The sequence below is a fragment of the Chrysemys picta genome, chromosome 12, assembly GCF_011386835.1.
Source record: "Chrysemys picta bellii isolate R12L10 chromosome 12, ASM1138683v2, whole genome shotgun sequence".
NCBI classification, from domain to species: Eukaryota; Metazoa; Chordata; order Testudines; family Emydidae; genus Chrysemys; species Chrysemys picta.
In genome coordinates this window covers 10,907,040-10,928,902 of record NC_088802.1, presented here as the reverse complement: position 1 = coordinate 10,928,902, position 21,863 = coordinate 10,907,040, and the positions used below count along the sequence as shown (strand labels likewise).

The following is a 21,863-nucleotide window of genomic DNA, read 5'->3' as shown; positions in this document are numbered from 1 at the left end:
TTAACCACTGAGGACCGTGGCCGCTGGACAATGCCACCGAGAAGCGGCAACGTCAAGAGGTGTCACCACTGAAATGTCGCAGAAAATCGGCGGCATTTCGGCAGCAGCACTTCTTGACGTTGCAGCTTCTCGGCGGCATTTTGGCGGCTGCTTGTCTGGTGGCTAGTAGGCGGGCGCACATAGATGCCCCGGCGGGCGCCCTGGTGCCCACGGGCACCGCATTGGGGACCCCTGCTGTAGTGTATTTACAAAGGTACACTCATCAGAGGTGCCTTCTCCGGCTTCATGGTCCAGGAGCACGCCTTCGGAGGGTATGGCTCCAGGGTGATGAAAAGTTCCTGGCTGCCGGGGAGAACAGATTCTCCGCTTGCCTGCTGTGTACTCTCCTCCTCCTCCTCCTCCACAAAATCCTTCTCCCTTTTGTGTGAGACTCCCCCCTTGTAGGTGTCCACAGACAGTGGTAGGGTAGTGGTAGGGTCGTCCCTCCCTAGAATTTCATGCAGCTGATCAAAGTAGCGGCATGTATGGGGCTCTGACCTGGAGCAACCGTGTATCTCCTTTGTTCTTTGGTAGCTTGTCTGAGCTCAACTTTCGGGTGGCACTGCTGTGTGTCCCTGGTGTAGCCTGTCCACCATGCCGTGTGTGATTTTGGCATATATATCAGCATTTTGTCTTTTTGAATGGAGTTCTGCCTGCACAGATTCTTCTTCCCATACAGTGATCAGATCCAGTGTCTCCCATTCAGTCCATGCTGGAGCTCGTTTGCGATTCTGGGACTGCATGGTCACCTGTGCTGCTGAGCTCGCCGCGCTGGCAAAACAGGAAATGAAATTCAAAAGTTCACGGGGCTTTTCCTGTGTACCTGGCTAGTGAATCAGAGTTGAAAGTGGTGTCCAGAGCAGTCACAATGGAGCACTCTGGGATAGCTCCCAGAGGCTAATACCGTCGAATTGCGTCTACATTACCCCAAATTCAACCCAGCAAGGCCGATTTTAGCACTAATCCCCATGCTGGGGAGGAATACAGAAGTTGATTTTAAGAGCCCTTTAAGTTGACAAAACAAGGTTGCTCATGAGGACGGATGGAGCATTAAATCGACCCAACGCTGCTAAATTTGACCTAACCCTGTAGTGTAGACCAGGGCTAAGTATTGGAATATCCACCAGTTTTGAGGATGGTCGGCTCCATTCTTTGCAGTTTGCCCTAGTTGAGCAATCTCAGTGTGGCCCCCCGGACCCTGGTCACAACTTCATAAATGCCTGGCCTGTGGGGAAAGTTTCATTCCGCCGTCGTGGCCCCCAACCCCCTGTGGATGGGGGGGGATGCCCTGCATTTCCCCAGCCCATGGTGTTGGGGGGGGAATTCCATGCTGCTCCGCTGCCACTTCGGGTGGTGGAGAAACACCCCCGCAGCTCACAAGCTGCCACCAACGGAGGTGTTGAATCCTCCAATGGTCCCTAGTCCTCGCAGGCCCATGGCTCCCCACTCTTCCCGGGTGCTGGGGAATGCCCTGAGGTTCCCCACTGCCCATGGGCATTGTGGGATCAATCTCAGTTCCCCAGTCGCCATGCGTGCCTGGGACCACTGGAGTTCCCAATGGCCCGTGGATCCAAGGGGAATCCTGAGTAGCTCCCCTCTTCCCATGGCAGCTGGGGAGCATTTCCCGACTAGCTCCCCTCTTCCCATGGCAGCTGGGGAGCATTTCCCACCCCGGACTTGGTGGCTGGGGAGGTGTGGGGTATTTCTTCCCCACCGGTGGGGACTGCCATGTTATCTGCGACTGCAGAGCCACGGGGGATAATGCAAGGCCACAGACACTAGGCAGCCGCGAGGGACACCACGCTCTTGTCTGTGGGGCCAGGAGAATGACAGGGGGATCTCCAATGCTCACAGAGACTGGATTCCCCCACACCCATGGGCAACAGGGAGCATCAAAAGATATCCTCCCTGCACCTTGCACTGTGAAGCTGGGGACAGATTCCCAAGGGGGATTCCCAACCCCATGACCTCTGGAAAGGTTTAAGGGGGATTTCCCCCCATCTGCAGGGCCTGGGGAGCTGCAGGGAACTTCCCAAAGCCCAGGGGGAACTGGGGAGCCATTTCCTCCCTGCCCCCGGGGAAATTTCCCTATGCCCCCGGCCCCTAGGGAGCTACTCAGGATTTTCCCCACATCCGAGGGTCCTTGGGAACTCCAGTGGTCCCAGGCACGCATGGCGACAGGAGAACTGAGATGGATCCCACAATGCCCGTGGTTAGTGGGGAACCGAAGGGCATTCCCCAGTGCCCGGGAAGAGTGGGGAGCCGTGGGCCCGCAAGAACTGGAGACCATTGGCAGACTCCCCCACCTCCGTTGATGGTGGCTTGCAATCTGCGGGGGGTGTTTCATGACGGCTGAATGAAACTTTCCCCACAGGCAAGGCATTTATGAAGTTGTGACCAGGGTCACACTGAGATTGCGCAATTAGGGCAAACTGCGAAGAATGGAGCAGACAAGCCTCAAAACTGGTGGCTATTCCAATACTTAGATTCTTCAAGCCAGCAACAAAACAGCTTCTACAATACCTTACTGTTATACAGAAGCCAAAGCACAGCTCCCTTACAGCAATACAGCCTTGGGCTCCCTCCCAGGCAGCCCACTTCAACATGATGGGAATTGCTGAAAATCTTATTCACCATATTAAAAAGTTCCACCAATCCCAAAGGATCCTATACATTATCCACGAAGTTAAGGAATACTTCAGCTCTTACCCAAATACACGCTTACAACCAATTCTTATTAACTCAACTAAGATTTATTAAAAGAAGAAAATAGAGAGTGTGTGTTGGTTAAACGATCATTATACATACAGACATGCATAGAGTCATTAGGTTAGTTTCACTGTAGAGATGGTGCTTTAGAATTGCAAGGAGTCCTTTTCTTAATCATTTAATCAAGTTTTAGTCCAATGTCCAATTTCAATGTCACTGCGGTCCAGATAGGACTGCAGATCCCCATCTTCCGAATCACACTCCCCCCGTATAAAGGTTAGGCAGATCAGAAAAGAAAATCATTTTTGCAGTATCTCGACAGCACACAGTCCTTGGCTGAACAATAGGCTTTTGAAGTAACCTTCTATTTCCTAAACATCACTGGTAAGTAATTACATGGATTAGCATGAGGTGATTCTCCATAAAGCAGTTCATAGACAGTTTACCACAAACTTTCAGGAGACAATGACATTATTACAACCAAGTTTTGTCTAAATGTTAATATTCCCTTTTGATCTCTGAATTCACAGAATACAGCTCTAGAAAAGAACTGTTTACTTCCATTGTTAACCTCTAACAAGATACAGCCAAACAAAGACCACTACAGTTACCATCTTCTTCCATGTCTTTAACAATACACGTTTACCTCTCGAAGCTCTAGTTTACCTAACTAGGACACACTTTTCTAACGTGTCTCTAAAGATTGAATCTAGGTCAATTAAATACAATTTCCTTAACACCTTCTGTCTCTGTGTCAGAGATGTTTAGCTCCAGTGTCTATTCTCTCGTGTTTAATGAGGTGGGATCTCTGTGTGAAATTTCCCCAGGGTCCAAGCACTTGTGGGATCTCTCTCCTGTGTGGATTGACTGATGTCTAACAAGGTGTGACCTACACATTAAACCTTTTCCACAGTCTAAGCACTTGTAAGGTCTCTCTCCTGTGTGGATTCTCTGATGTATAACAAGGACTGACCTCCATGTGAAACTTTTCCCACAGTCTAAACACTTATGGGGTCTCTCTCCTGTGTGGATTGACTGATGTCGAACAAGGTCTGACCTACATGTGAAACTTTTCCCACAGTCCACGCACTTGTAAGGTCTCTCTCCTGTGTGGATTCGCTGATGTATAACAAGGACTGACCTCTGTGTGAAACTTTTCCCACAGTTTAAACACTTATGGGGTCTCTCTCCTGTGTGGATTGCCTGATGTCTAACAAGGTCTGACCTCCATGTGAAACTTATCCCACAGTACACGCACTTGTGGGGTCTCTCCCCTGTGTGGCTGAGCTGATGTCTAATTAGTTCTGACTTCCAAATGAAACATTTCCCACACTCGAGACATTGAGAAGGTTTCTCTCTTCTGTGGCTTCTCCCATGATTACTCAGGGCTGAGCGATTATTGAAGATTTCCCCACAGTCCAAGCACTGAAGGGGTTTCTCTCCGGTATGGATTGTCTGATGTGTAACAAGCTGTGATCTCAGAATGAATCCTTCCCCATACACGAGGTATTCATAGCGTTTGTCTTCCTTGAAATTTGTCTGCTGGGTTGTGGGATCCTGGTCTCCTCCCCCACATTTAATAGATTCATCCACCTTCTTCCTTGGGTGGTTTTCCCGCTGCCTCTCTGACCTGTCCCAATTTCCCCAGGCTTCTTCCTGTTCGAAGCATTGGGAAAAATTCCCTTCAGCTCTTCCCACAAATGTCCTTTGTGGTTCCACTTTCCCAGGGACTTCCTCATGATGATCCCCTTCTTCCTTCTCACTCCCTCGCTCAGCACCTGCTGGGAGAGACACAATCCAGACAGGAGTCATTCTGCTGTGGAGAAAGAGGAATAGCACCAAGGGAAAACCCAGCTCACTAAATTTGGGAAGAATCAGTAATGGATTCTGATTCCACATCCCACACAAACACTCAGAGGGAAGGAGAAACAGGAAGGAAACTCCTGCAGCTAACAGGACAGGTGGAAAGCCGTGAGCAATATCTGCTGACTATAGCGCTGCCCTGGGTAAGAGGAGGAAGAACCGAGGGCATTACTCACACCACATTTTTAGGATTCTCAACTTTTTCTTCATTCCCCAGATGATTTCTGTGTCAGTCCTTACCTGTGTGGTCGCCTCTCAGGCTCTCTCTTTCCTCACAGGCCTGGAGATCTGGGACCCACGGCTCTTCCCCTCGTTCCAGGCGGGAGATCAGCTCAGGTTTGGGAATGGGGAATCCTGCGCAGGGGGTGGAAGTCAAACCAGATCAGGGTGCATGGAGGATTGAGAGTGCATCTGTCACAAAGGACATTGTGTGAGCGGAACATGTCCCTGTGCTCTGCTGGGGAACATGGAACCCAGGAGGACAGGAACATGGTCGCTGAGCCCTCTTGGGAGAGGCAGCCCTCTGGGGAGGTGAGGGGAATTTTTACACTCTCATTAGGTGTTCCCAGGATCTGCGCAGCCTAGAGGCATTGCTGACTCACACACAGCTCTCGCGTGAAACCTCTGCCTATTTCTAAGCCTTCCCAATGGCTGGAGCTATTCTCAAGAAGGGAGATAAATAAGGATTTGGTGTGTATGGGAGTCAATACAGAGAGGACAACGAATGAATTCTGTCCCTTTTAAAGCCAGAGGGGTGGGGATGAGCTAACATGTCCATTAAGTTTTGACACCGTGTCTCACTGGAGAGGGCACGGAGATGGAAGTCTCTCTCACAAGGCAACTGTTCATTATGCAAAACATTCCCCTCAGATCTAACTGATCAGGGAAGAACCTGACCAGATTCATACATACAAACTCAACGGCTTCTAATAACCGAGGGGACGGGAATCCCTTACCCAGCGAGGTCACAATCTCGTAGTTCTGCTGCATGACGTCCCTGTAGAGGGCTCTCTGAGCGGGGTCCAGCAGAGCCCCCTGCCCCTGGGTGAAATACACAGCCACCTCCTCGAAGGTCACCGGCATCTGAAACACCAAAAATCCCTCACTCAGCACCTGCTGCCCCAGCCACAATCTCACTTGTCACGCGGGAGGAAGAATAAAGAAATGGAAGCTCTGGGAGGGCCAGAATGGCAGAATCCCACCCCCACCCTGCTCATAGCAGCCAGGAGGCTTCAGGGGGTGGGAGAAGGTGAAAGCTCCCTGTCCCCCCCAGCACACGGAGCAGGGCAGTGTCTTCTCATTTCCCACACACCTGACAGGAATCCCAAGAGCTTCCCTTCGTATTTCTAAGTAGCCTCTGGCTAGTGGGTTCAGGCTCCATCCCTGTGCAGGGTGGTTGCGTCCTCTTTTTGAAATGGGTGAATGTCCCTCCCTCCCCATCACCAATGGTCCTACTCTGAAAATGAATAGGTTTCTCACACCCTGTCTCCTCCCTCCCTCTCCCTCCCCCTACCAAGCAGCTCCCTGAAAATCTCGTACCTGAGCTGGCTCCATCACAGCCTGGAAGATGAGCCAATCTGGAGCGAAATGTGGACGTGATTCCTCAGCCTGTCGGGACGATGGGGGAGGTTACGGAAGGGACTTCGGTCCATGTCACACCCCGGTTCCCTCCAAGCTCTTCAGACCCTCCCAGTAACAGCATCTCTGAGCCAAATGCTAGAAAAAGAGCAGAATCAAGGGGGCCATTTTGAGGGATTGCCCCAAATTGCAGTGTAAACCCCTCTCCCTTAGCAACAGCCGAAGCCCTCTAGTGGCCACACCTGAAGAACGAGCTGCTCTGGACTCTTCCGGCAGCCCCCAGGGACAGATAGGCAGAGACTGAGCCTATTGGTCCATCTGCACTCACCCCCTGCCAGAGCCAGCAGTGACTCTGGTCTGACTCTAGTGTGGCTGAGGTCTAAAGCCTACCTGGAAATCAGACCAAGACCTAGGACACCCTGAACATTCAGGAATCAGAGCCCCAAAAATCATGAGTTTGTCTCTTTTTTAAAAAATCCAATGTAACCTGGGAGCAGTGTGTTTGTGGGAAGGGAGGGGGGTGCCTGTGGATCGTTCCCTTGTAACTAGGCACTGCCAGGGAAATATAACGTAGACAGACAGCATTGTCTGTTACCTGTCATGCATCAGAATGCAGGGGCGGCCCTAGACTAGGTCCCCGAGGCAAACCATGCAATCGGCGCCCCCCAACCCCAAACCCCAAGGGCAGGTGTAGGCTGAGGATTTCCGTAAACCGGGAAACATTTTGCCCCTTTTCCCTTTTATCATTTTTTAAGCATTTTCTTTTAAACAGAGGCGTAATCATTCGGTTTGTCCATCCACACTACTGTCCAACTAATGTTTCTGAGATCAGATAAAATAGACACACGAAATTTTCAGAATAGATTTGTACACAAGAGCTAGATGATATTTCAGTCCAATTACAAATAAAAATGTCTTAAAAATGTTAATTATAATTTTTATTATTACAAATCCAAAATCATCCATGACGCTAAACAGCTTTAACTGGCTTTACCACCACATCCAATATTGAAAGAAATAAGAAACCTCTTCAATGAACTTTAACCTGTATTTACAAAACACTCTGAATTAAAAACACTCTGTGCTCTTAAAACATGATTTTTCTTGCTTTAAGTTTTGAAAATTCAGACACTAGTTCTTCTAGCCTTGCTCTACGGGAAGGGGGAGGGGGAGGTCTCGAAGTAAGGGACGCAACTTCAGCTACGTGAATACCTCGATCGACTTACCGCAGCGTCTTCATGGCATGGGGTCGACTGCTGCTGCTCCCCCATCAACTCCGCTTCCACCTCTCGTGGAGGTGGAGTACCAGAGTCAATGGCAGAGCGATTGGGGATTGATTTATCTCATCTAGACTAGACGCAATAAATTGACCCCCAATAGATCGATCACTACCCGCCAATCCAGTGGGTAGTGTAGACATACCCTTAGATCCAGTTTTCCAGCTATTTCATGTTCTATAGACATTGTTGCAAGTCCAACAAGTCTCTCTTGCACCATTTTTAAAGCAGATAAGTTTTTATCAATTTTAACTTTGAGAAGCTACTTTCCCCACTAGCTACGGAAACTGGCAAAATTAAAAGAATGCGTAGAGCTATAAAAATGTTTGGAAAACTGTCAGAGTTTATTTTCACAAACAAACTTCAGTACTTTTTCAGGAGTGGAATGTTTCTTAAGTCAGCATGAAAAAGCCTGAAGCTCACTACACAAATCTGTAGCATCAATGTCTTTTGAATTTTCATGAGTCAATGCCAACTCCAGTTTTATATAAAATTCTCTTATCTGTTTTGCTGTTTTCTTTTGCAAGCTGTGGATATCATATAGAAAGCCAAATACTGAATCTAGCTGCTGCATCTGTTGAAATCTTTTGTCAACTGAGTGAATAGCGGTACCAAGGACTGCAAAGTAGAAATTCACTTTGAACCTTTGTTTTGGGTTCTGCATGGGTGCGTCTCATCCTTCATATGAAAATTGCTGTTTCTTTTGCTGAATGCAAACTGGCTCTGGTTCAAATTCTGTCGGAAAGTCTATTTCTTCAACAAGCTCAAGAGAATCTACCAGTGTTCTTTCAAACCCTTCATCACTTTTGAATTCCTCCAGAATATTTTTAGTTTTCTGCAGTTTTTGATAGCAGACTGTATGCTCAGGTTCTTTTCCTGAGGCTGCTTACTAGCGAGGTTAATCTCGAAAAGGATATTATAGCACAAAATGAGTGAAGTCACAAATTTGAACTTGGAAAGGCCATTTGCAAGAGCTTCTGCATCTGAATGTGCCGTATTACCAAATGATCCAGTAAAGGTAGTGTCATCAGAAATTTCAATTAGGGCATCATAAATGTTTCCAAGTTCATAGTGAAGAGGCTTCAAAGCAGCAATGCGACTCTCCCATCTTGTCTAAGTGGTTTCACAGTTAGAGAATTCACATGGCGAGTCAGAATCTCCCAACGGCGTGTTGAGCCTGAGAAAAACACATAAACACGTTGCACCAGGTCCAAGAAACTGTTTGCCTCCAAACAGCATCTAGCAGCATCACTGACAACCAAATTCAGAGAATGTGCATTGCAAGGAATGAAAAAGGCCCTAGGATTGACTTCCATCATTTTCTTTATTCAAGATCTTGTAGAATAGTTTCAGTCATAAAGGCTCCAGTCGTCCTCTTCAGTGGTACGAAACCCCCGAAATGTTCCTTTTTGAACATTTCAACATTATCTTTATCTGCAGACTTTTCCATATCCACAAAACGAATGATCATTGTCATTATGTTCAACATGACTCACATCTGGTGTACAGTCCACTATTAATGAAAAGTATTTTGCGGAATGGGCAGCTTCTACAATTTTCTTTTTAATGGCATTTGCTAGGATTTGAATCAGTTCATTCTGCATATTTTTTTCTAAGTAATGAACCTGTGTTTCAAGATCCGTTATTTTACGTAGACGCTCCTTCATGACTGGATCAAACAAAGCTAGGTATTCAACAAATTTTAAAAAGTTTCCATTACCTGGAGTTATAATTTTTCATTTCTACTGGGGCCGCAGAATGCTAAATTTTGCCCACTGAGAAATCTCACTAAAGCAATGAGACATTCTAATATTTATTGCCAATATTCTTCTTTTCCCTTGATATCACATATAGTTCCTTCATCGATAGTTTTTCCTTTTTTCAATCATAATTCAAGTTCTTTCCAATTTTGAAAACATTGCAAATGTTCTGTACTTCTTTCATGTGAAGAGAGAATAGAAGATATTATTTTCCAGTCCTTCAAACCATTTTCAGTGAGTGGTGTACCACTTGTTTGATTTCTAAACAACTTTCAGCAAAAGCAAAACATGGAGTCCTTCAACACTGAATATTGTAACTAGTTTCGATGAATTTCTTCCCCATTAATGAGTTTCCTCTTGTAATGCTGAGCAGAGAATTTTCTTTTATTTCCACCCTTACGGAAGGGAAATTCATGAATTTCTTCGGGTCCATGTTCCACGAGAATTTGCCACACACTGTCATCACATCTGAGACATGAAGCTGGGTCTACACACTGTAAATTGTTTGTAACTTCCTCATCCTGTCTTCCTTCTTCTTCATTACTTCAATTTCTGCATGTCTCTCTGAAGGTAAATAAATTTTCTCCACTTCCATATGAGTCTGATACTGTGAGCTCCCTTCATCTAGAAGTAAGTTTCCATCATCTTGATGTTCCAAACTACTTCCATGCGGATGTGACCTAACCTCCTCTCCAAGTAAAAGTCCTTCATCTGGATGCTGTGAACTACTTCCATCTTTATTTGGATTAAAGAGAAGGTATTTCTGGAAGAATCCCTGCTGTTTTCTTGGTCCTTTTCTTTCTCAGCCTTTCATTTCCAATCCTCACCTCCTGAGGGTTTTCTTTTTCCTCTTTCTGCCATGGGACATTTGAATATTGTTATGTACTATGCTCCCGACTAAAAGCATTATACCGTTCAGGATGGCTGACACACCCACCACATGGTTGGCGATTTAAAGCACATTGCAGCCATCCCAACACGTCTTTTCACTGCTTAAAGGTCCAATGATTAGTAACATACACTCACTTACCTATTAAAACAGTTAGTTACAGCATTTACATGGAAACAAAATGACCTTTTTTGCCATTATAACCCAACACTGGTTGTTTGGAAAGTAATCCCCTTCCTCACGGTTACCCGCTTGGAGTGTAATGTCATCACTTTTGTAGTGTATTAAGCATTAACACTGTTACTTTTCTTTTATGGACCTTATTTATTGCATGTGAACCAGTTATAACAAAGAAAAGTTCATAATTATACAGCCTGAGAATAACACTAAGGTTTAATAACGTTTAAAGATACTCACATTTTGGATTTATAATGCTGAAATGTTATTCTTTATTCTTTGGCACCAAGAAACACTATTTTCCACAATATTTGCTCAATTCTTAACTATCTACCTATGACGTGTTAAAATGACCATTTTACAAGTATCAACTCGTGGTATCTCCGCTCTACATGAATTTCTGGCTATGCGACCTTGATGTATGTTCAAGTTAGGTGTCACTAGCATTGCAGCTCTTGCCGCTGGCAGAAGTGTTTCATTGTGGTTGAGCTATTGCTTATCAAAATTGCAGAGTGGGTCATCTTTACCCTATCTCGCAAATTGGAAAAAAAAATTCAGTGAAATATTATTTTTGAAGTAAATAAAAGCTTTGACATATTAATAAATTTTCAGAAATGTAGAGAAATGAATTATAATTCACATTCCCTCGATATACGAATGGGAATTGAAATAATGACATCTTCATTATTTTATTTGTATTTTTTTCATCTTTTTCGGGGTTCACTCTTTCTTTAATTTTATTTTTTTCCTCGAATTTGGTGCCCCATTTAACTTGGCACCCTAGGCAACCGCCTAGTTAGCCTGTATTTCCAAGCTGCATCAGAGGTTTTCATTGGGCACATGTCACATGTCACGGCCACTCCCTCTTTACTCACCTGAGAGCTGAGGCAATCAGAGCTTGGATGGGAGATAGCTGTTTAGCCCAGTCACCGTCTCCATGCTCTGAAATGGCTCTGAATGAAGCCAGGCAGGACTCTGGTGCAGTGTGTCTCCCTCAGGGCGCACTCTCACCAGGGCAAGAGATCAAAGGATCTTTATAGTTCACTCCCATGGGACAAGAGTGTCACCACTTGGTCTGTGTTCCTTATGAAGGAGATCAAAGAGCTGACAGGCCAATGCTCTCCGTGCGCACAACAGGATCTACCATGACACTATCCGGCCACCGCTCTCCTGCTCATGAGGGATGTCCTGTCCTTTGCAGGAGAGAGAAGAGGAGCGCGATCACCTTACATTTCCGCCTTAACCCATCTACTGAAATTCTGTCAGACCAAAGCTGATACCTGGGAAATATTCTAATTGTGTTTCTACACAAGGCAACACTCAGGGAAGGTGAGATGAGCACCCCACTGCTTCTCTTTGGACTTGCAATATCACATGTGGGTTACACCTGGACTATACAATACTTAAAAAATGTTCAAGAAGTGATCAAAGACTTGATGATTTATAGCAGGTTTCCCCAATGCGGTGCGCCCGCCTACTGGCCACCGGACAAGCAGCCGCCAAAATGCCACCGAGAAGCGGCAATGTCAAGAAGTGCTGCCGCTGAAATGCCGCCTATTTTCTGCGATTTCGGCGGTGACCCCTCTTGACTTTGCCGCTTCATGGCGGCATTTCAGCAGCTGCTTGTCTGACGGCCACGGTCCTCGGCGCCCGCCCCATGGAAAAGGTTGGGGACCACTGATTTATAGCATTGAGGGGAAGGTCTCCTGCACTGGTCTGTGCCTGTCCTACTACCAATGTCAAAATTAAGGCCACCTGACTTCTGAATGAGAGCGTCCACACAGGGGTTTAAAGCTCTGGAATTCATGTGCATTAACTTCACACCTTTAACATTAGGCCACGGAGACAAGCCCTGGAGAAGGAAAGGGAAGGGAATAAGACAAATTGGTGAGGCGGGCTAGGGGAGACTCTGCTGTTTCTTTTAGTTTTAAAAGAAATAATTTGTTTTCCATGACACCCCCACACATGGGCACAGACATTCAGATGCAGCGCCTGGCACAGGAACAGGAGACACACCATCAGCATCAGAGTTTTCAGCCCATGAACAATAATGGGTCATTTAACATCAGAGTCAGCAGCATAGTCTGTGTCTATAAGAAAATGGGTGTTTTTCCCATGGGGTAACTAACCTGCATTAGCGAGCCCCCTGCGAAAACATAAACGAAAGGGTGAGGTCAGCACACTGCGTCCCCCGGCCTGAGCAATGCGAAGGACACATAGAACAATTCATTTAAAAAAATTCTTGACTTTGAACGTACAAATCAGTACATGTGTCAGAATGAAGAACATCCCTGAAATGGATCACAACTAAAATTGTCAAACATAGGCCATTAGAAGTATAAACACTGTGGGAGAAAAATCCATATCAATGCATGCAATAAATGAAGTCATAGGAAAGTAAAGTGGACACTTCAGAGTGTTCCAGATGGGGGGGTTACTTAGAGAAATATGGTTTTAAAATCAATTTTCAGTTGCAAGTGGGAGAGGGGAATCACATGTTCCCAGAAGTGTAAAATGGCATCAGCTGTTACAGGATTGTACAACCATTTTAGATGTATGGACCCTTTGGAAGGGGTAGCAGTAAACCAATGTAGCTAGTACACCCCAAAGGCTCAAACACAAAAAGGTAATAAAAGAAAAACCTCTTTCTTTCTTTCTTTCTTTCTTTCTTTCAATTCTCGACTCTTGGGTTCATAACTCATGAGGTTTTAATGCTTGAGGTTGTCAATCTATCTTGGGATTGTATATCTATGCTTAGTAAAAAAAAAACAAAAAAAACCCACAGAAAGTTCCTTTTGAGATGCCCTGTATAGGAGACACTCTACGGCCCTTAGGGACAAATTTTTTAAAGGGATTTCAGCCACTAGTGAAATATTACAAAGTATCTAGGTGCCTTCAACCTGAAGTTAGTGAGTATTTGGGAACCAAGTTCTACACACAAATGGGACATGGGATAAAGCACTAGGGTGCTGGATAGAGAGACAAAATAACAATTGGCTACAGCAAAGGAAATTGAAGGTGTTTTCAGACCAGCCCATGAAATCAGTCAGCACTGCACTCAAATTACAACATTGCAATAGAAACAGGAACTGTTACAGTGTCACCCTGAGATGTGATTTCTGAAGCTACTCGCAACTATTCATATTTCCCATGATGATTTGCTATTACAAATATAAATTCCATGGCACAATTACATCCCTCTGCACAACGCTAATGAAGTTTAGGATGAAGAGCTCAGAGTAATAAAAATAATATTTTGATAAAAAACTAATGTACAGGAGTGAAACTGCCCAGACTGGATTCCAAGAGGAGTGAAACTCAGGGGAACAGGGACAGTGGCCAGGACACACGGATGAAGCGCTGGGCGGCTTTACGTAGACACGGGAACTGAGACCCGGATTCTTTAAACACTCGAAGCAGGTGTGACAGTGAGAGCTTTGTGGGGGCACCTGTAAATATTTCACTGGATCAAGTCTCCTTTAGCAGCTCAGTAACAACTTATGGGGAGGGGGGAGAGCGGCCCTGTCTGGGCACTGCCATGCACTGGACCTTTAAGGATACAGCCCTGCGAAATGGGAGCTAAAATCCTAGGAAAGGGGGGAGGAAAAGCCCCATTTCCCCCCATTTTTGTAACTACTGCAGCTGGCTCAGCCCATCTGATCTGGGGGAAATTTTATCCCCTCTGCCCCTCCCTATTGTTGGGTTCCCCCCTCAGGCCTGCCTGGCGGGGCCTGTACCCCGGCTCCCGCGCCGCGCACACACCGGGAGCTGGCGGCAGCTTTCCCGGGCCCAGGGCGGGAATCGCAGCCAGCTCCGCTGGGAGCAGCCTGGGGCCAAACCTCCCTCTGCAGCCCGGGGGTGACGGGGGGAGCGGGTCTCTCTCACCTTCCCTCCGAGCGGGGCCCCCTGCGGCAGGGGCCGGGCCGGGAAGGGGCCTGGCCGGGCTGGGGGCTCTGCCCTGGGAGAGGCTCCTGGGGAGCAGCGGGAAGGGCCCTGCTGGAGATTCCCCTCTCCCGGCTGCAGCCAGGGCTCCGGGCTCCCAGCACCAGCCGCCGGGGCTCGGGGATCTCGCCAGGAACCTGGAGCCAGAGTCCCCGCAGCGGCTGCGAGTCACTTCCTGCTGCCGGGCCTGAGCCCAGCGATCGCTCCCCCCAGAGCCGCCTCCCAGCTGCTCCTGGGTCCTAGCGATCAACCCATCGCCTGCAGCATCTCTTGGCACACGTTACCCGCACTTAGGGGGACCAGGCAGCAAGGGTGAAAAATCAGGACAGGGGATAGGGGGTAATAGGAGCCTATATAAGACAAAGCCCCAAATATCAGGACTGTCCCTATCCAATTGGGACATCTGGTCACCCTACCAGCACTGGTGCTAAAGTTGGAGCTGTCTGGGCTGGCTGAGCCGGACTTGTGGGAAAGAGAAGCAAAAGGAGAAAGAGCAGAAGTAAGGGGGGAAGGAAAATAATGCCTGAGGGGAAAGGTGACAGCAGAAACCCACCCTCATATCCACCAGGGTGCAGGACTGGCCTTGGGGCCTTTTCCCTTGGCCCCGATGGGCTCCCCCTCCTGCACCCGTTTTGCCACTAATCCTTGCCCCCTCCTGCACCCTAACCCCTACATTTTGCCACCTTCAACCCAACTTTTCCAAAGTGCCACCTTCACACTAACCCCTGCACTTCCCTCCCACCTGCGCACCCAGCCCTGTGCTGCCCGTGTGCCTGCCACACTGCCACCCTGACCAGGTCCACCTCCCCCTTTATGCCCAGCAACCCCCATGCCCATGGTGCAGGGGTTTGGGGGAAAGGGTGAAGTGAGGGCGGGGCTGGGGCGCAGCAGGGGCAGGGGCCGGAGCTGCATGCATTTGGTGCCCCAAACTTCCTGGTGCCCTACGCAGCTGCGTACTTTGCAGACGGCCCTGGTCAGTACATACATGTGGAGGCTCCAGAATGGCAGTGGCAAGCATTGGCCCCTGGCTGCATGGAGGTGGGAGATCACCCTGCAGCCTTCCCCGTCCCCTCCCCTTGTGGCTAAAAGCCGGCGTGTGTAAAAGCTCTTTGTCGTAGGGTTACCATATTTTGAATGTCCAAAAAGAGGACACTCCACAGGGCCCCGGCCCTGCCCCCAGCCCCGCACACGCCCCCGCCCCAACTCCACCCCTTCCCCAAAGTCCCCGCCCCAACTCCGCCCCCTCCTCTGCTTCCCGCGAACATTTGATTCACGGGAAGCCTGAAGCAGGCAGCAGGTAAGCGGGGGGGGAGGAGGCGCGGCCCAGTCTGCCCCCCCCAACCAAGCAGACCCCGGCCCGGCCCCAGCCCCCGGCCCAGCACTGCCAGCCCCCGGCCCGGCCCCAGCCCCCGGCTCAGCACCTCCGGCCCTGGTTCCCAGACCCGCACCACTGGTGCAAAGCTGGGGAGCTGCTGCGCTTGTACTCACCCGGCGGTGGTCCGTGTCTTCAGCGGCATTTCGGCAGCGGGGGGGGCCCTTCAGTTGCCCGCGTCTTTGGCAACACTGAAGGGCCCCCCACTGCCGAAATGCCGCCGAAGACCTGATACCACTTCCCTGGGAACTTCCTCATCATGATTCCCATCCTTCTTCTCAATTACTCTCTCAGCACCTGCTGGGAGTGAGACACAGTCCAAACAGTAGTCATTGTGCTGGGAAGAAAGAGGAATAGCACTGAGAGAAAACAGCACACTAAAGTTGCGAAGAATCAGCAATTGGATTCTGCTTCCAGATCCAACACAAACACTCACAGGAAGGAAACCTGGGAGGGAAACTCCTGCAGCTAACAGGATGGATGGAAAGCAGTGAGAGATATCTGCTGACTGCAGCCCTTCCCTGGTTGAGATGAGGAAGAACTGTGGGCTCTTACTTACACAATATTTTTGGGATTCTCAACTTTTTTCCTTCATTCCCCAGATGGTTTCTGTGTCAGTTCTCACCTGTGTAGGTGCATCTCAGGACCTCTGTTTCCTTGCAGGCCTGGAGATCAGGCACCGACGGCCCTTCCCCTTGTTCCAGCTGTGCAATCAGGTCAGGTTTGGGAATGGGAAATCCTGCACAGGAGGTGAAATCAGACCAGATCAGGGTGCCTGGAGCCTTGAGAGAGTATTTGTCACAAAGGGCATTCCATGAATGGAACCTGTCCCCGTGCTGAGGGATAATTCAAATCCAGAGGATGGGAACAGGGTCACTGAGCCCCCTTGGGAGATGTAGGCAATGTTGGGATATGTACATATATAGATCCTTATATAATCCATATAATATATTATAGGGCTTGGGGCCTAGTGTGGCTGGAGTATGTTTCGACATGAGTGTATGATTTGCATTTTGGAAACCAAAGTGAGAACTGAAAGGTGAATTGGTCAAAAAGAACTGTTTATAAAAAAAAATCTGTCATGTCCTTGGAAAAAATGAAGAATCAGCAAAAAAAGAAATAACACCAGCGGGACGGCTTTAAAACTGTGTAAGAATTGGAGGAAATGGCACCCCTTGGATCCTGGCAGCCTGCCCAGGACTGTCTCATTGGAGTTGCAGATGAAGGACAACAGAGAATCCTCCTCCTCCGTATAATAAAGGGTTCCACACTCTCATAGACCTTCCAAAGAGAATTTGATAAGGCTGGTAGTCAGTATCCAATCGATCATTGCTTCGGATGGCTGCCAACACCACTAGTAATTTATTGTCCCAACCTTTGCCAGTTTCTTTGTGAAGGGCTTGCTTGATAGTCTGATCCATCCTTTCTACTCTCCCTGATGATTGAGGATGGTAGGGGATACGCAGTTGTTGCTTTACTCCTAAAGCTTTTAATATTTTTATAATTACTTTTCCTACAAAATGTGGTCCATCATATAAACCAATGACTTTTGGAGACCCATATCTACTAAACAGTACTTTCCACAACTTCTTGGCGGTGGTCTCTGCATTATGATTCCTGGTGGGAATTGCCTCCACCCATCCAGAAAAAGAATCTATTATCACTAATAAATACTGAGTCCCTCTTTGGATCTTAATATAATCAACCTGTATTCTACTCCATGGCCCTACAAGTCTTTGGTACCACAAGGGTCCCAAATTCAGTGGTCTATTCCCATCTGCTGCACATCTTATGCAGATTTTAACCAAATTTTCTACGTCCTCTCACACCTTAAGCCGTATTCCAATCTGTTTTTACCTTAAAAGAGAGTATTTTCTATTCCTCAGTGGGCCATAGAATGACACAGGTTAATGATCTCTTCTCTGTAAAGTTTGTCAGGTACCCACTTTACCTCTCCTGTTTTCCTATTCACTGAATAACCCCCTTTCATACTCCAGGTTCCGCATCTTTAGGTTTAGCCTCCTGTTTTATGGTGTGAGCTCTAGTAATTACCATAACCCCAAAAGGTTCCTTTTTTTGCTAATTTAGCTAAAGCAGCCACTTTATCTTTCTGATATTTTTCATCCCCTTCTCCCTTTGGATGACTTTTAGTATGTCTTACTTTTAATTTTCCCAGGTGTTCTTTCAACCAATCATAGATACATTTCCAATTTTCCTTTTGGACCAAATTTCCACCTTCAGCTATGGTTCTTTTTCCAAATCCAGTGTAACAGTCCCTGTACCACAAAATCTGAATCCATACACAGACGCTCCCCAGGTTACGCAAGACCCGACTTACGCAAATTCACACTTACAGAAAAAGTTCCGTACGCAAGAAATAGGATTTTCGAGTCCAGAAATTTTTGCATAACGTACAGGTATATGTTTCTGACCTACACAAAATTCAAGTTACGCAAGGCTTTCTGGAATGGAATGATTGCATAAGTCGGGGAGCGTCTGTAGACATAAAGGCAAAGTGCGACATTATTTTTTTCTGTTTAAGCAGATCACTAAGGCTAAGACTACACTAAAAACCTCAAAGTGCTCCCACAGCAGTGCTTTGATCTGACAGTGTGGCCACCCGCGAGCATTTGGGAGAGAGCTCTCCCACCTCAACGAGGGGAATAGCTCAGAGCACCGGGAACCTGTCTACACTGGCGCGTTACAGCGCGCAAACTTGCTGCACTTGGGGAAGGGTTAGGGTTAGTGGAAATCCATCAACCTCATGAAAAAACTCGTACAGATACAGACAGACATCATCTTCCTTTCCAAATGCAAGCAGATGGACATCATACCAAAAGGACTAAAGATAAAAAATCCATTACAATCTACATATCACAAAGACTATGCTGAGAGACTGTGTCACACACTCTCAAAGAAACTGCGAAACCACCTGATCAGCATCCTATACAGCAAACAGGGAAAGATTAAGAATGAGCTCTCAAAACTGGATACTCTCATAAGAAACCAACCTTCCACACAAACTTCCTCATGGATAGACTTTACAAAAACTAGACAAGCCATTTATAAGACAAACTTTGCCTCTCTACAAAGGAAAAAGGACACTAAACTATCTAAACTGCTACATGCCACAAGCAGCCACAACAGTAGTTCCCTTAACCCACCCAGCAATATTGTTAATCTTTCCAGCTATACTCTTAGCCCAGCAGAAGAGTCTGTCCTATCTCGGGGCCTCTCCTTTTGTCCTTCCAGACCCATGAATATGATACAGTTCTGCGGTGACCTAGAATCCTACTTTCGATGTCTCCGACTCAAAGAATATTTCCAACATACCTCTGAACAGCATACTAACCCACAGAATCCCCCCTACCAGCACTACAAAAAAAGGGATTCTGTGTGGACTCCTCCGGACGGTCGAAACAACAGACTGGATTTCTACATAGATTGCTTCCGTCGACGTGCAAAGGCTGAAATTGTGGAAAAGCAACATCACTTGCCCCATAACCTCAGCCATGCTGAACACAACGCCATCTACAGCCTCAGAAACAACCCTGACATCATAATCAAAAAGGCTGACAAAGGAGGTGCTGTCGTCATCATGAATACATTGGAATATGACCAAGAGGCTGCTAGACAGCTCTCTAACACCACATTCTACAGGCCATTATCCTCTGATCCCACTGAGTATTACCTAAAGAAACACCACCATCTGCTAAAAAACCTCCCTGACAAAGCACAGGAACAAATCTGTACAGACACATGCCTAGAACCCCGACCAGGGGTATTCTATTTGCTACCCAAGATCCATAAACCTGGAAATCCTGGACGCCCCATCATCTCAGGCATTGGCACCCTAACATCAGGCGTGTCTGGTTATGTGGACTCTCTCCTCAGACCCTATGCTACCAGCACTCCCAGCTATCTTCGAGACACCACTGACTTCCTGAGGAAACTACAATCCATCGGTGATCTTCCAGAAAATACCATCCTGGCCAGTATGGACGTAGAAGCCCTCTACACCAATATTCCACTTAAAGATTGACTACAAGCTATCAGGAACAGTATCCCCAATAATGTCACAGCTAACCTGGTGGCTGAACTTTGTGATTTTGTCCTCACCCACAACTATTTCACATTTGGGGACAATATATACCTTCAAGTCAGCGGCACTGCTATGGGTACCCGCATGGCCCCACAATATGCCAACATTTTTATGGCTGACTTAGAACAACGCTTCCTTAGCTCTTGTCCCCTAATGCCCCTACTCTACTTGCGCTACATTGATGACATCTTCATCATCTGGACCCATGGAAAAGAAGCCCTTGAGGAATTTCACCATGATTTCAATAATTTCCATCCCACCATCAACCTCAGCCTAGATCAATCCACACAAGCGGTCCATTTCCTGGACACTACTGTGCTAATAAGTGATGGTCACATAAATACCACCCTATATCGGAAACCTACTGACTGCTACACTTACCTACATGCCTCCAGCTTCCATCCAGGACACATCACATGACCCATTGTTTACAGCCAAGCTCTAAGATATAACCGCATTTGCTCCAATCCCTCAGATAGAGAAAAGCACCTACAAGATCTCTATCAAGCATTCTTAAAACTACAATACCCACCTGCTGAAGTGAAAAAACAGATTGACAGAGCCAGACGAGTACCCAGAAGTCACCTCCTACAAGACAGGCCCAACAAAGAAAATAACAGAACACCACTAGCTGTCACCTTCAGCCCCCAACTAAAACCTCTCCAGCGCATCATCAGAGATCTACAACCTATCCTGAAAAATGATCCTTTACTCTCACAGATCTTGGGAGACAGACCTGTCCTCGCTTACAGACAACCCCCCAACCTAAAGCAAATACTCACCAGCAACCACACATCACTGAACAAAACCACTGACCCAGGAACCTATCCTTGTAACAAAGCCCGATGCCAACTCTGTCCACATATCTATTCAAGTGACATCATCATAGGACCTAATCACAGCAGCCATACCATCAGGGGCTCGTTCACCTGCACATCTACCAATGTGATATATGCCATCATGTGCCAGCAATGCCCCTCTGCCATGTACATTGGCCAAACCGGACAGTCTCTACGCAAAAGAATTAATGGACACAAATCTGACATCAGGAATCATAATACTCAAAAACCAGTGGGAGAACACTTTAACCTGTCTGGTCATTCAATGACAGACCTGTGGGTGGCTATATTACAACAGAAAAACTTCAAAAACAGACTCCAACGAGAGACTGCTGAGCTGGAATTGATATGCAAACTAGACACAATCAACTCAGGATTGAATAAGGACTGGGAATGGCTGAGCCATTACAAACATTGAATCTATCTCCCCTTGTAAGTATTCTCACACTTCTTATCAAACTGTCTGTACTGGGCTATCTTGATTATCACTTCAAAAGTTTTTTTTTCTCTTACTTAATTGGCCTCTCAGAGTTGGTAAGACAACTCCCACCTGTTTATGCTCTCTGTATGTGTGTATATATATCTCCTCAATATTTATTCCACTCTATATGCATCCGAAGAAGTGGGCTGTAGTCCACGAAAGCTTATGCTCTAATAAATTTGTTAGTCTCTAAGGTGCCACAAGTACTCCTGTTCTTTTTGTGGATACAGACTAACACGGCTGCTACTCTGAAACCTGTCATAGTAATAAAGTATCTTTCACAGGATAGATATAATCAATGGTTTCTACAGACAGTAGCATACAAGTTTTAACAGAAGACCCAAGAGATTTTTGTACTTGGTGAAACTGTTGGATTTTAAAGTGTGGGGGACAAATTATGAGGGGGTCACTGTCATTTGGGGGAATCACTGTTAGTACCTTCTTTTATATCCCTACATCGGGGCTCCTGGTAGTGGCCATTGCCCTGGGCCCTTTAAATCACTGCCCAAATACCGGGGCTCCCGGCCACCGCCACTACCTCAGGGCTCCGGCAGCGGGGCTCTGGGGATGATTTAAAGGGCCAGGGGCTCTGGCCCCTGCTACTGCAGCAGAACCCTGGGCCCTTTACATCGCTGCCGGAGCCCCGAGGCTCCCTGCCGCTGCCGCAGCTCCTGCTCCTGCCATGATTTAAAGAGCCTGGGGCTCCCAGCCACTGCCACGGCAGCCGGAGTACTGGGCCCTTTAAATCTCAACGTAAAGGGCCGAGGGATTTAAAGACCCCACCAATTCCAGTTCAGGCCCCGCCCCCTGCTCAGGACTCTGGCATATCACTAAG

The 21,863-nt window shown here is 47.2% G+C and overlaps 2 protein-coding genes across 17 annotated transcripts in view; one reads left to right on the top strand and one right to left on the bottom strand.

The window, feature by feature from the left end:
* The window catches only part of LOC101948742 (zinc finger protein RFP-like), a 1,201,957-nt gene that overhangs the window by 90,244 nt on the left and 1,089,850 nt on the right, over window positions 1-21,863 (top strand). The gene's annotated exons all lie outside the window — the stretch shown is intronic.
* On the bottom strand, window positions 2,771-14,457 carry LOC112061168 (zinc finger protein 34-like). 16 transcript variants are annotated; one of them, XM_065564633.1, is made up of 7 exons: window positions 14,178-14,457; window positions 12,422-12,583; window positions 11,168-11,485; window positions 6,151-6,327; window positions 5,568-5,694; window positions 4,852-4,965; window positions 2,771-4,529 (listed from the first exon to the last, which is right to left on the bottom strand). In XM_065564633.1, exons 4-7 carry the CDS (start codon window positions 6,163-6,165, stop codon window positions 3,526-3,528), a joined length of 1,260 nt encoding a protein of 419 aa, XP_065420705.1. In that variant the 5' UTR covers window positions 6,166-6,327; window positions 11,168-11,485; window positions 12,422-12,583; window positions 14,178-14,457; the 3' UTR covers window positions 2,771-3,525. The 16 variants fall into 16 exon arrangements, 14 of the variants coding, with proteins under 14 accessions (XP_065420705.1, XP_065420708.1, XP_065420702.1 ...); XM_065564636.1 differs by lacking the exon at window positions 11,168-11,485 and adding an exon at window positions 12,935-13,040 and having other exon boundaries at window positions 12,422-12,488; window positions 14,178-14,449; XM_065564630.1 differs by adding an exon at window positions 12,935-13,040 and having other exon boundaries at window positions 10,533-12,438; window positions 14,178-14,449.

Coding starts and splice junctions, on each gene's coding strand:
- LOC112061168 (XM_065564633.1), bottom strand. Junction 4,966..5,567: donor CGAGATTGTGACCTCGCTGG/GTAAGGGATTCC, acceptor CCCCCTGCGCAG/GATTCCCCATTCCCAAACCT. Junction 4,530..4,851: donor CCTGAGAGGCGACCACACAG/GTAAGGACTGAC, acceptor TGTCTCTCCCAG/CAGGTGCTGAGCGAGGGAGT.